The following is a 14,499-nucleotide window of genomic DNA, read 5'->3' on the forward strand; positions in this document are numbered from 1 at the left end:
AACGTATATTGTAAGTAAACTTGATTGTAAGTAAAACATCCAAGCAGTTTTCTAAATAAATGAAAATAAGCGCCCAATAGAAGTGCAGTTTTAAAAAACCAGATCCTTTTAAAAAGCAAAATATAATTAAGACCAGTTGAGCTTAAAAGCAGGTTAAAACACATGTTGGTCTTATAGAGATCTGGAGAGCCTTGCCTGAGCAAAAATGTTGTTTGCAGGTACTGAGAAGAATACTGTGAAGATTCCTGGTTGATGTCAATAGGCAGGGAGTTCCAAAGTGTGGATGCTTTCACACAAAAATATCCATTTCTTGTTGTTGTTTAGTCTTTTAGTCGTGTCTGACTCTTCGTGACCCCATAGACCAGAGCACGTTAGGCACTTCTGTCTTCCACTGCTTCCTGCAGTTTGGTCAAAATCCATTTCTTACAAATGCAGAAAAAAATAAATGTGGATAGGTGCCAGTTTTGCAGATTATCCTGGGGTGATGAGGTGAAGTTGTTGGTTGACTACCCCCCACGATGGGGTCCCCTCTCACTCTCCTCTGAAGAGATCAATCCACTTCTGGTTCCAGGCTGGCCCTGATAGGAAGGAAGGTGCATTGACATGGCACTCCCAGAGAAACCCACGTCACTCTATTGGTATAACTAACAACCTTAATGCTATTGCTGAAATCAGTTAGGGTGGACTAATTGATCCCAGGATAGATACAGAAAGTGTTTAATGTTTGTGTACAAGCCATAAAAGTTACGTTCCAGTCAGCCAGTTTCCAATCCCCCTCTGGGTACCCTTGTCCAGATCAAGGTTGTGGGGTTGCCCCTGGCAACCTGATAAAGAAAAGATGTCCTTCTGTACAGGATGTCCTTGCAAGCACAGCGAGAACTGAGAGTAATATATGGCAATTATATTGCTTGTTAAACAAGAATATCTGCGGGGGTTTTTTTTTTGCAGAGCTTGTCTAGTGAAAGCATCACAGTCCTGATTTTTTTATCAATATAGAGGAGGGATGTGCAAATTAGGTACAGCTTTGCCCCTTACGCGGGTGGCGCTGTGGTCTAAACCACAGAGCCTAGGACTTGCTGATCAGAAGGTCGGCGGTTCAAATCTTTGCGACAGGGTGAGCTCCCATTGCTCAGTCCCTTCTCCTGCCAACCTAGCAGTTTGATGAAAGCACGACAAAGTGCAAGTAGATAAATAGGTATCGCTCTGGCGGGAAGGTAAACGGCGTTTCCGTGCGCTGCTCTGGTTCGCCAGAAGCGGCTTAGTCATGCTGGCCACATGACCCGGAAGCTGTATGCTGGCTCCCTCGGCCAGTAAAGAGAGATGAGCACTGCAACCCCAGAGTCGTCTGCGACTGGACTTAATGGTCAGGCTTCCCTTTACCCTTTACCTTGCCCCTTACAGTGGGAAGAACCTCCCTTCCTCCTCCTTCTCCTCAGTTTTGGTCCTGCCTGCTCCATACCAACAGGAAGCTTTGATGGCGAAATTCCTCCTCTGTTTGCATATGGAAAAACTGCCTTATACCACCTCATCTTGCCCACTGTTGCCTGCTGTGATTGGCAACAGCTCTCCAGGGTTCCCACTGGAGAGTCTCTTCCACCAGCCATTTCTGAGTTCTTTTTAACTGGAGATGCTGGGGGCAGACCCAGGGACCCTTCCACTCACAAGGCATGTGCTTGCATCGCTGAGCCAAGGCCTTTTTTGTAGGGACGTGTATAGATTCTAGGAGATATATTTATTAGACCATCCTTCCTTCCTCACGTTTGTGAGTTCAGCAGAGCGCCATCCCTTTGCAGCTTAAAAGGAAGCATCACATGCATCGTTGGTTCGACTGTATTGTAAATACCTCTCACTTTCTTCCTTTGCGTTAATGCTGCGTTGAATTGTATGGCTTTAAGTCTGCCTTGAGCCGCTTTTTGAGCTGACTTGCCCTGAGAGGTAGCGTGCAAATGTTGAAATAAAAAAACAAAAGCAAAACAGTGTGATTGAAGACACCCTTAATTGTGTGGTGTAGTCGTTAAGAGCGGTAGACTCATAATCTGGTGAACAGGGTTCGCTTCCCTGCTCCTACACATGCATCTGTTGGGTGACCTTGGGCCAGTCACACTTCTATGAAGTCTCTCAGCCTCACTCGCCTCACAGAGTGTTTGTTGTGGGGGAGGAAGGGAAAGGAGAATGTTAGCCGCTTTGAGACTCCTTAGGGTAGTGATAAAGCGGGATATCAAATCCAAACTCTTCTTCTCTTTTTTCCTGCATTGCAGGGCTTGCATTAGTGCAGGCATGGCCTAACATGGCCCTCCAGCTGTTTTGGGACTACAATTCCCATCATCCCTGACCACCTGTCCTGTTAGCTAGGTATGATGGGAGTTGTAGTCCCAAAACAGCTGGAGGGCCAAGTTTGGCCATGCCTGCTTAGTGTATTTGTGTTTGTAGACTACCTGACCTCCAAGCTCTGTTCCCATTGAACGATTCTGCGATTCCTTGGATTAGTTAACATCTGGAGGGCATCACATTTGTGAAGGCTGTATTAGATGGAGTCAGGGAGAGGATAATGGAACAGTAATTGATTGAGTTGGATTAGGGGCTGCCATGGCCCTGACTGGTTCTGGAGCAGCCAGCTCGACAACGTGTTTAATTATTTTGAGAAAGGAGGAATCCCAGAGGGACATAGGAAGCTGCCTTACACTAAGTCTGACTATTGGTCCCTCTAGCTCAGTATCGTCCAGGCCAGGCATAGGTAAAAATCCGGCCCTCCAGATGTTTGGGACTACAATTCCATCCTCCCTGGCCACTGGTCCTGTTAGCTAGGGATGATGGGAATTGTAGTCCGAAACATCTTGAAAGCCGGAGTTTGCTTATGCCTGGTCCAGGCTGACTGGCAGCAGCTGTATGCAGGATTTGAAACAGGATTCACACTCAGGCCAACCTGGAAATGCCAGGCATTGGACCCGGGACATAAGATCATAAAGTTGGAAGGGACCCCTCATCTAGTCCAACCTCCTACAATGCAGGAATCTCAACTAAAGCATCCATGGCAGACGAGACTATTCAGCTTCTGCCAAAAACCTCCAAAGAAGGAGAGTCCATCACCTTCCAAGGCACTCTAAAACAGCTCTGACCATCATAAAGTTCTACCTACTGTTTCATTAGAATCTCCTTTGTTGTAGCTTGAAGCCTTTGGTTTGAGGTCTGCCCACTGGAGCAGGAGAAAGCAAGCTTTCTCCATCTGCCTTATGGATTGAGACCTTCTGCATACAAAGCAGACCCTCTGCTGCTGAGATACAACCCTCCCTCTTACAGTCTCAAAAGTAGTGCAATGGAATGAAGTGGCACAGTGTAGTGGTTCGGTGTACAAGCAGTGACCTGGGATGGCTTTGACTCAAATCTCATCTCACCCACAAATTCATAAGGTAGCCTCAGCCAAGCCTCAGTCCCCAATCTATAATATGGCGATAACAACACTGATTTACATTGCAGAGCTGTTTTAAAGATAACTGAGATAACTCTGTATCTGAAGAAGTGTGCATGCACACGAAAGCTCATACCAAGAACTAACTTAGTTGGTCTTTAAGGTGCTACTGGAAGGAATTTTTTTATTTTGAGATAATGTACGTGACACTTGAAATTCATAATATAATGTTAAGTATTATTGTTGCGTTCATATATCTAAATGGTACTTGCTTTGCTTGGTTTCATTTGTGTGTGTGTGTTTTAGCTTATCTGCAGTTGCGATTCTCATCAAACGTTATTGCTTAAAAGATAAGAGGTTTGCTTTTCAGAATGAAATCTATTGGAACGATTGGTCACAGCTGAGCATTTTCAGAGCCTCCAAACACAGCGGGTCCAAAATGGAGACATTGGTTGAGCATCTCAATGGTGTGATGGACATGAAGATCTTCTACCGAGGAAAGACAGCAGGTATTTCTTGACCGCTGACGATCATGGTTCTGTTTATTCCATTTCATGATCTCCCTGGATAAGAGAAATAAAACCTTGGCGTACAAAGGTTGGACCTGCAACAAAAAGTTGTAGGGCGAAGTCCTTCTTTTTGGGTTGTTTTCCCTTCTTCCTTCTTCTCCAGGGTTTCTTCCTCCTCCCCACAGTCAGTCAGAATTCAGTTAGCGCTGAGGATGCACAATCCCACTAGACTGTTTTGGTTCCACACAATTTTATGTCATTGTTTTAGTATGTGTGTGTGTGCATGCATACCCATTACAGATGAGATGTTAATATTTTAATTCTTTTATGCATTGCTATGGAAGCTTGAAATGGAAGGCCTCTTGTTGATTTAAACCAGGGGTGGGGAATTGCAGGCCCGGGGGACAAATGTGGCCCTCCATAATTCTCTGTCTGGCTCTCGGAACTCTCCCTCTGCGAAACCCCTCACCGGTCCTGCTTAGCAGCCTCCTTGAGTGTTTTTAACCTTCCTGGAATGCGCCCTTGAACTACGAAAATCCATCTTGCATGCCTGGATGGAGGATAGAGAAGGTTGTGTGCGTAGAAACTAGCCTATTGCACAACGGTAAAATGTACCTTATGTTCTGGCGTATAAGATGACTTTTGAACCCCGAAAAATCATCTCCAAAGTTGGGGGTCGTCTTAAACGCTGGGTATGGTTGTGGCAGGTGGTGGGGCTGCGGCTGCTTGGGAGGCAGCCAGGCAGCGGCTTCCCACCCACTCCGTTCCAAGCCCTTGCCCTCTCGCTCGCTCACCCGCCCTGCCACCATGGGAATCGCCGGATAGCAGGCAGCTATCCCGAAGCAGTAGCAGCTGTGGCAGCCTCCCCTTCCTGCGGCAAGGTGGGGCGCGGCTTCGGCCAGGGCTCCAAGGAGCTGGGCATCCCCACAACTGCCAGAACTACCAGCTGGTGAGTGCAGCCCGCCGCTTTGCTGGACGGCTGACTGGGGCTCGCTCGCCTTGGGCTGCTGCTGCTGTGATGGCAGAGGCAGCGGAGGGGAGCGCGCTCTGCCCTGGCGGCACTCGGTGGGTGGCGCTTGGCGGGCTTTAGGTTGGGGGGCTGCCTCTAGTTGGCTGCAGGCGGGGGTAGTCTTATACGGTGAGTATATCCCAAACTCTGTATTTTAACAGGAAAAGTTGGGGGTTGTCTTATATGCCGAAAAATACGGTAACCTTATTGTCCCGCCCACTTTTGCTGCCCGAGTGGCCCCTGGAAGATTGCCCCGAAGGGAATGTGGCTCTCGGGCTGCAAATGCTTCCCCCCACTGTTGATGGAAATAAAATAATGACTCAATGGATTATCCTGAAGGACGATCTCTGGAAGCTGCAGGATTTTACAATGTGTCTCTCTCCTTCTTCTGGACAGGGCAGAATGCTTGCATCTCTAAGCCTTGCAGCCTTTTGTGCCTCCCAAGATCAAACAACAGCCGAAGCTGTAAATGCCCCGAGGGAGTTGCCAGCCATGTGCTCCCATCTGGGGAAGTGAGATGCGATTGCCCGCCTGGGTATCTCTTGAAGAACAGCACCTGTGTAAAGGAAGGTAAGAAGCACACCTCCACACTCTGATGTGATGTGTGCATCTCTTCTGTTTGTGCATGTCTGCACTGCAGGATTAACAGTAACTCTCTCTTAAGGGAAACCGGGAAGTGTAGTTCTGTTAGCTGTTAGGAAGAGCTAGGGCAGTGTTTCCCAAACTTGGGTCTCCAGCTTTTTGTTGGACTACAGTTCCCACCATCCCTGACCACTGATCTTGCTAGCTAGGAATGATGGGGGTTGCAGTCCAGAAAAACAGCAGGAGACCCATGTTTAGAAAACACTGAGCTAGGGCTTTGTGGAAGCCTGTCAAACTACAATTCCTAGAGTTTGCCGGGAGAGTACCCGTAACAGTTACTGTGTGCTATACATACAGTAAATGTGTGCTAGACATACTCATTTATTTCATAAAATGTATATACCTCTTAATGGTAAAAAAAACCAAGCAAACCTTAAACAGGTTTATGAAGAGAATAAAACGATCAATTTAGCAGTAAAAAATAAAAAAATAAAAAACCTTCAGAAACAATTAAATCAAACAATAAGCTAAAAAGCAGTTTAAAACACCTGACAGCTTTCTATCATAATAATAATTTATTATTTATACCCCATCCATTTGGCTAGGTTTTCCCAGCCACTCTGGGCAGCTCCCAACAGAATATTAATAATAAATAAAATAAAAAGCGATAAACATCAAATATTAAAAACTTCCCTAAACAGTGCTGCCTTCAGATGTCTTCTAAAAGTCAGGTGGTTTTTTATTTCCTTGACATCTGATCGAGGGTGTTCCACAGGGTGGGTGCCACTACCAAGAAGGCCCTTTGCCTGGTTCCCTGTAGCTTCACTTCTCGCAGTGAGGGAACCGCCAGAAGACCCTCGGAGCTGGACCTCAGTGTCCAGGCTGGGGGTGGAGACACTCATTCAGGTATACTGGGCCGAGGCTTGGATAGGCTTTCCTAAAAATGTTTTTAGCAGGCGCCAAACGAGTACAGTGAAGGCGACTGCTTGATGTCAGTAGGCAGGAAGTTCCAAAGTTTGAGTGCTGCCACATTACAAGACTGATTCCTTACAAATGTGAAATGATCATTATGCAGCCCCTGTAGCCATGCTAGTTCTGCAGATCAGAGCAGTCGAGTAGGCATATTTGGGCTAAGGCAACTCTCAGGTAAACTGGTCCCAAGCTGTTGTGCTATTTCTCTTACAGGGCTAAATCCTGCCCCTTGTCTACAGTGAGGGGCCAAAGTCCCAAACTACTATGAGAATTGTAGCTCTGTGAGGGGAATAGGGGTCTCCTAGCAGCTCTTGGCATATTTAACAAACCACAGCGCCCAGAATCCTTTGGGGGAAGCTATGTCTGTTAAAGTGGCATGACAGCGCTTTAAATGTATGGTTTGGATGTGACATACTGTGCTGTGCTGGGATCTGGCTTCTTAACACTGCATTGTTCATTGAAGCCTGGCTGTACTTTCCTTTTAATTTTTTGTTTGTCTGCGCTGGTTTCCTCACCTGCCCTTCTCTGCCACTGTGTACCAGAAAACACCTGTCTCTCCAACCAGTACAGATGTTCGAACGGGAATTGCATCAACAGCATTTGGCAGTGCGACAATGACAACGACTGCGGGGATATGAGCGATGAGAAGAATTGCCGTAAGTCAGCGTCGCCGCTCTGGTTCCCTCAAGTTGATTTGCACGGGAGCATACACCAAACAGTTCCCTTTCTTGAGAAGCTTTTTTGATTTTTGGCAAGAGGAAAGGGAGGTGTGAGAGGAGCAGGAAAGACATATACAGTCATACCTCGGGTTACAGACGCTTCAGGTTGCGTTTTTTCAGGTCACAGACCCGCTGAAACCTGGAAGTACCGGAACGGGTTACTTCCGGGTTTCGGTGGTTGCATGTGCACAGAAGTACAAAATTGTGCTTTGTGCATGCGCAGAAGCGCTGAATCGCAACCCGCACGTGCGCAGATGCGCCGCTGCTGGTTGCAAACGCTGCAGGTTGTGAACGTGCATCTGCACAGATCACATTCGCAACCTGAGCGTCCACTGTAATATATACAGGTGCAGTTCTATGTGCTGAGTGTCCTAATTCTTCCAGCGCTGTTGTGTGGCTTGATATCCTTGATGCCTTACCAGGAACTGTTCAATGAGTCTTAAAGTTCAGGTTATGACGGGAACTCACAGACGAGCAGCACAGGCAATATTGGATGTTGCTTCAGCACTGGTTAGACTTCTGCTGAGCATATTTATAGTTAGTGTTGCTGCTGCAACTCTTCCTGGCCTGTCATCATAGATCTCATCCACAGCACACAAGGAGTCAGATGTCTTCAAGAGGGGGACTCGGGTGCTGTCACCATTTTAAGTTTCCAGTCAGACATGCTGCAGCCTCCGAACACACGGCTGACTTAGGCCACATGGGGTAGTCTCCTTTTTAGTTTAGGAGCACTTTTAAAGAGAATGAGATATTTCTTTTTTTAAAAAAAATATTGAAGCAGTGGTAAGTCTGCTTCAATTTGGAATTTGTCTCAATTTGGAATTTGCGGACTGCAAAAGTTGAACCACCGATGTAGCTTGGAGTGTTTGTGTCTTCCAGCTCTGGTAGGCAGCAGCTCTCCAGGGTTCCAATTGAGGTCTTTGTGAACCCGGTCAAATGAAATCCTTTACCTGCAGATGATGGTAACTGAATTTCTGGTCCCACAGCTACAACTTTGCTCTGGCTCTCTGCCAAGATTGGGGACAGAGTCGTTGTAGATCATGGCATGTCCAAGACACAGTTCAGACAGGGAAATTTTAAGGATGGCCACATGGAATGGCTCCCCACTATCTGCCAGGCTAAGGAGAAACACGCTTCGACTGCCTGGGTTTATTTAATAAAGCTGCTGGCCTCTCGTGGTGACTCATTTAGGCTCTCCAAATATTGCTCTTTCCTCCCCTCCCAATAGCAACAACTGTGTGTGATGTTGACACTCAGTTCCGGTGCCACGAGTCGGGGACCTGCGTCCCGCTGTCCTACAAGTGTGACCTGGAGGATGATTGCGGAGACAACAGTGACGAGAGCCACTGCGGTAAGTGTGCCAGCACTGTACATCTCAGGGGCTCTTTGCACATATGATGGATTTGCTGCTTAGGCAGTGCGTAACCCAGGGTCTGCCAACCCTTTTTGGGCCAGCAGGAGAATTTGAAATTTTGGGGAAGTGCACTGTGGGCGCCAGTCACAAAATGGCTGCCGTGAAGGTGTGGCTGTCACATCTTAAAGGAGCAGAAAAAAGAGGCAAAATGGCACAGGTATTACACACACACACACACACCCGCCCTGCCCTGCCTCTGTGTTGTTGTTGTTCATTCACTTATTCATTTATTTTACTTATTTTTATATTTCTATTCTGCCCATCTTCTGGGTTACTACAGCCACTCTGAGTGGCTTGCAGTACATATAAAAACATAGTAAAACATCAAACATGAAAAAGTTCCCAATACAGGGCTGCCTTCAGATGTCTTCTAAAAGTTGCGTTGTTCTTTATCTCCTTAACATCTGATGGGAGGGCGTTCTACAGGGCGGGCACCACCACCGAGAAGGCCCTCTGCCTGGTTCCTTGTAACTTTACTTCTCAGTGAGGGAACCAGCAGAAGACCTTTGGAGGAGGCCCTCAGTGTCCGGGCTGAATGATGAGGGTGGAGATGCTCTTTCAGGTATACTGGGCTGAGGCCATTTAGGACTTTAAAGGCCAGCACCAACACGTTGAATTGTGCTCAGAAATGTACTGGGAGCCAGTCGAGATCCTTTAGGACCGGTGTTACCTGGTCCCTGCAAGCAGCTGCCCCATCAGTAGGAAAACGGTATAACTAGGATAAGAAACCCATTCTTTCACTATAACTCAGTACTTTGTATTTGAATTCTCACACTCCCTTCCCTGGGTCTTTCCCCCCCCTGCCCCCATGTTTGCAGAAACCCACCAGTGCCGCGAGGATGAATTCAGCTGCAACTCAGGGATGTGTGTTCGCCTGTCATGGAAGTGTGATGGGGATAACGATTGCCGAGACTGGTCTGATGAAGCAAACTGCACTAGTGAGCTCTTTCCCCCCATTTTATGCAAGCAATAAATCCTTGGTGGGAATTGATAATGACCTGATTACTCTTTAGCATTTTGGTTTGACCACATATTTTGTTTGTTTTTTTGTTAAAAGCTACTGGAGAATTATTTTGCACTTGTGGGGTAATCTTCAGTGGCAAAATACTGATTTTTCTATCCCTCTCCTTTGTGGGATAGAAGTTTAACAATTAAATAAAATAACTCTTGATTCCCTTTTCCTCTCTTTTTGAATACAAATTCCCTGCACATCATTCTAAATGTATTATGAGGAGGGAAAGTATGTCAATAACACAGTAGACTACAAATACTACAACTAATTCTCACCCTGGTATATTTTATCCAAGTTACTATTTATTTAAAAAAATCAGTGGCACCGCTTTTTTGTCACTTTTGATGCTGTTCAACTGCAGTTGTCCCCCCCTTTTTTGTAAATTCTGTTCTTCTGTCTTTGCCTGCAGTGTTTAAAACCGGTTGGCAACTTTTGAGGAAATGTAACGTTTTTATTATCAGAGATGCACCTTGCCTAAAGTCTTTGGGCAGAGAGGCAGTTCATAAATATTAAAACTAATGATACATCCCTTAGGAAGGACATGTACCTATGCATGTCCAAGGAAATTATGGAGAGGAGAAAACAGAATTGTTTGTAAGAAGAAGGAATGGTAACACTTATTCAGAGCAAATTTGCCAGGGCTTAAGCACTGAATTCTAGCCCCAGGATTAAAAAATATTCTACACACACACCCTTGTTCTGCACACCTCTTGACTTCTACACAAGAGGGGAGAAATTAGAATTCAGCAACGGAATTATCAGTCTCTTGCCGGTGAAGAGAGTGAATCTTCCCCCTCAGCAGCAAAATAATTCCCCTTTGCCCCCCCCCCCATGAAATCAGTGCCTTGATGTTTTCCTCACTGTTTTTGCCATGAAGGCATTAAGGGGGGAAAGGGCAGGAAAAAGATAAGCTCTGAGGGGAAAGAGGAGGCTGAGGAGTTAGGCTGCTATTGCTTTTTGTATTTGATGCTGGTGAATTGGGGCACAGCTGGAAGAAAGAGGGAGGGAAGAAAATAACTTAAAAGCCTGAGGGGAGGAGAGAGACAGGCGAAGAGCTGTGTCTAAGTAGGTATGCTCTGAACCAAGGGAGGAAGCGAACTGTGGCCTCTGTGGGAAAGGAGGGACAAAGTCTTCCTTTGAAACCTCAGAATTTCCCGCCTTTGAAGAACCTGCATGCATAACAAACTGAGTGCCCCGTCACAGAACTGTGGTCGCTCCTCACAATGTTGCTTAGCTATCACGATTTCTATTTACTAGTCACTTCCCTCACGAAAGTCACCCAAAGCGACTTTCAATAGAAAATACCAAAACCAATTTCAACAAACGCAACGAATGAAAACCTAAGAAACACTGTCTGTGCAAATGAAAGACAGGTCTCAACAGATCCTGCCCCACTAAAAGAGGCCACAAGGTACTTCAAATTAAGGGCCAAATGCCTGAGGAAAGCTTTTTCATGGCACATAAAAATAGATAAAGATGGCACTAGTTGAGCCTGCCCAGGAAAAGCATTCCACAAGCAGGGAGCCACCACTGAAAAGGCCCTTCTCATGTTGCCATCCTCTGGACCTCCCATGAAGGTGGCACACTGAGATGGACCACCAGTGATGATCACAGGGTCCAGGTTGGTTCATCTGGGGAGAGCTGATCCTTGAGATATCAGGGCCCGAAGCCTGATATTATAAGGCTCTGTAGGTCGAAACCACCATTTGGAATTGAGCAAAGATATTTTATTGGCTCTCACTTGACTGTATTTGTCTTCACGTCCCTGAGGGCTGTCAGGATGGAGCAACTGGTATTGTCACGACATAGGTACTCCTCGAGGGACATACATAACATTGCAGTGGCTTATCTTTCTTGCGAGTTTCCAAGAGTGATAGGACAGCAGCCCACTCTGAAAAGACCATTGTTGTTGTGGAATGTTATTTTGTTAAAGCCTGGCTTGAAATTATCTGAGGATAGCAGTTATTTTAGAAGCAGCTCATCTGGCGGCTGTGCAGGCTGAATTCATGCCTCTTATCAAAAATAATTGCATTTCACAGTGATTCTTAATAGAATATTACTGCCGGAAGAGCATAGCAGCTTAGAATATCAGGAAGCACGTCACTTGCATGTTGGCAGTAAGTAGCGTGCAATTCAATTATGGCGAACGTTACTTCCTTTCTTGATAAATAGAGTCCTGGCAATATATTTTTCTATATTGGCAATATTTTTCCCCCCACTGACAATATGAAATCCTAAAAGCTCATCAGCTTTTGCTTCCTTAACCCAGCCTTGTGCCTTCCTCCTGTGGCACCTGCTAAAGGTCTCAGTATATAGACCTCAAAACCCCACAATATACAGGATACATTTTTCTTCTCCTGCTGAGTTGCGGTTTGCGCTGGCTCAGCTTCTCCATCATTGAACATGCCTCCTTAGATATGTTGGTTTAGTGGCGGGGGGGGGTATATAAAAGGAGTATTCCTGGATGCCAAGATCCACGTTTGGGAAAGTACTCTTTGATGAGAGAACCCCAGCAGAGATTTAAAATCATGAAATAAGGAAAACGTGGCAATGTAGGCTGTTAGACCTTTAAAATATACCCTTGTAAGGTTCCTTGTAATCAACCGCGGGTCTGTAAACCAAATCTTATAAGAAGTGGTTTGAGGGAGTTGGGTAAGTTTAGCCTGGAGAAGAGAAGATCTGAGAGGTGATACGATAGCCCTCTTCCAATATCAGAAGAGGCTGTCACATAGAAGATGGAGTAAGCTTGTTTTCTGCTGCTCCAGAGGGTAGGACCTGGACTAGTAGATTCAAATCACAAGAAAAGAGATTCCAACTAAACATTGGGAAGAACCTTCTGACTGTAAGAGCTGTCCAACAGTGGACTCCCCCAGAAGGTGGTGGACTCTCCTTCAATGGAGGTTTTCCAACAGAGGTTGGATGGCCATCTTTCAAGGGGTCCTTAACTGTTTTTCTTGCATTGCAGGGAGTTGAATTAGGTGACCCTTCCAATTGTGCAGTTATTTGATTCTGGCATCTCCATGTAGGGCAGGTAAAGACTCCTTCCTGAAGCCCTGGAGAGCTGCTTCTGATGGGCGTAGGTAATCCAGAGCCAGATGGACCAGTGCTCTTGAGTCGGTGTCAGACACCTTCCTGTGTTCTTACCACTTAAGGTCACCTCTCAACGGTGTCTCCACTGTTTTTGCTTTTCAGCAGTGTACCACACTTGCGAAGCCTCCAGTTTCCAGTGCCATAATGGGCACTGCATCCCCCAGAGGTGGGCGTGTGATGGTGACGCCGACTGCCAAGATGGATCTGATGAGGACCCCACCAACTGTGGTATGGGAGGGGCTCTCAGCTGCACTGGGGAGGGTGGAAGATGGTTTCCCTCTGCCTAAATGGACAGTCCGCAGCACACTCGAGGAGAGAAGGAGGTCTTGGGATGTTTAGCTGAGGACTAGGACCCTTAATACAGAGTTAGCTAGCATGGCACCCTCCAGATGTTATTGGACTACAACACCCATGTGCTCCAGCCTTCGTGGCCAATGGTCAGAGCTAATGAGAGTTGCAGTTTGAAACATCTGGATGGTGCCATGTTGGCCACACCAGCCCTATTAGGAGGTTTCACTCATTCAGTGCAGCCTTACCTTTATCTAAGTGTGGAACAAGTTATGGGTTGGCCATCCCAGGTATGATTTCACATGTCTCTTTCCAGAAGAGAGAATGTGGAGTGAGGTAATCCTCCCACTCATTCCCACCTCAGCATTTAGACCAGCTTTCCATGACATTTGACCCTTCAGATATTGTGAGACTACAACTCCCATCAGCCCTGACCTTTTTTCATACTGGCTGGGACTGCAGCATAGTTTGGTCTACCTATTGGCAATGATGGCGGCATGGGTCTCCATCTTCCAAGACCTAGGCCCAAAACCTCAGTCCATCTGAATGCCACTGAACAGCTGTTGCGGCTGATTTCCCAGCAGCATCAGGCTGACTCCTGTAGTGCTGACTCCAGGTGCTAGACTTGATGGAACTTGGATACGACCTGCATTGTGTCTTTGTTAACATCCACAATCCACCCACCTCTAAGGTACACCTAAAAAGGACTCCAAATGTCTTGGAAGAAACCTTAAGACTATCTTCCCCAGCCTGATGCCCTCCATCAGTTGTTGGCTTCCAATTCCCACCGGCATGGTCAGTGGTCAGGGATGGAAGGATATCCAACAATATCTGCATGACACCAGGTTGGGAGAGGCTGTTTTAGACACCGTCCCTTGTGACGTGGGAGGAACTCCACCCCAGTTCCTGCCCTGCTTTCTCTGTAGAAACAGGGTGGTTTTTTTAAAAAAACCTCCTGTTCCATTGTTTCTTATCCTTTGGTTAGGGAATGGGAGGAGAGGAGTCCTGGGTGAACCTTGTGAAAAACCCAACACTCTTCCTTTATTCAGGGGCCATTGGTTAGAGCCAGTGTGGTATAGTGGTTAGAGTGTTGGATGAGGACCTTGGGAGACCAGGGTTCAAATCCCTACTCAGCCGTGAAGCTTACTTAGTGACTTAGTGCCAGTCACTGCTTCTCACAGGTTTGTTGTTGGTCTGCTTGGAGAAAAAGTGGGATATAAATGTGATAGATAGATAGATAGATAGATAGATAGATAGATAGATAGATAGATAGATGATAGATAGATAGATAGATAGATGTGATCCAATTTCTGCAATTTCACCCTTCCTGGTGAAGGAAGTCTTGTGTGTTCACTCTTGGTCTGGGCTTGATGTTCATGCCAGCCATATAATTCTCTACCTGGCCCCGCTTTGGTGGAGCATTTTGGATCTATGGAGGCACACCCTGGAAGTTGTTCATCATTGAATGTTTTCTGTGTTTGTTCTGTTATTACAATTG

The 14,499-nt window shown here is 46.3% G+C and overlaps 1 protein-coding gene across 2 annotated transcripts in view; it reads left to right on the forward strand.

Annotated features, from left to right (window-relative positions):
• The window catches only part of SORL1 (sortilin related receptor 1), a 115,555-nt gene that overhangs the window by 69,024 nt on the left and 32,032 nt on the right, over positions 1-14,499 (forward strand). For both annotated transcript variants that reach the window (XM_081172432.1, XM_081172431.1), the window contains exons 21-26: positions 3,777-3,915; positions 5,321-5,494; positions 7,021-7,134; positions 8,426-8,548; positions 9,430-9,549; positions 12,816-12,941. In XM_081172432.1, the coding sequence (XP_081028558.1) occupies positions 3,777-3,915; positions 5,321-5,494; positions 7,021-7,134; positions 8,426-8,548; positions 9,430-9,549; positions 12,816-12,941 (796 nt within the window). The remainder of the gene's footprint in view (positions 1-3,776; positions 3,916-5,320; positions 5,495-7,020; positions 7,135-8,425; positions 8,549-9,429; positions 9,550-12,815; positions 12,942-14,499) is intronic.

This window comes from Podarcis bocagei, assembly GCF_964188305.1.
Source record: "Podarcis bocagei genome assembly, chromosome: 15".
Taxonomy (NCBI): domain Eukaryota; kingdom Metazoa; phylum Chordata; class Lepidosauria; order Squamata; family Lacertidae; genus Podarcis; species Podarcis bocagei.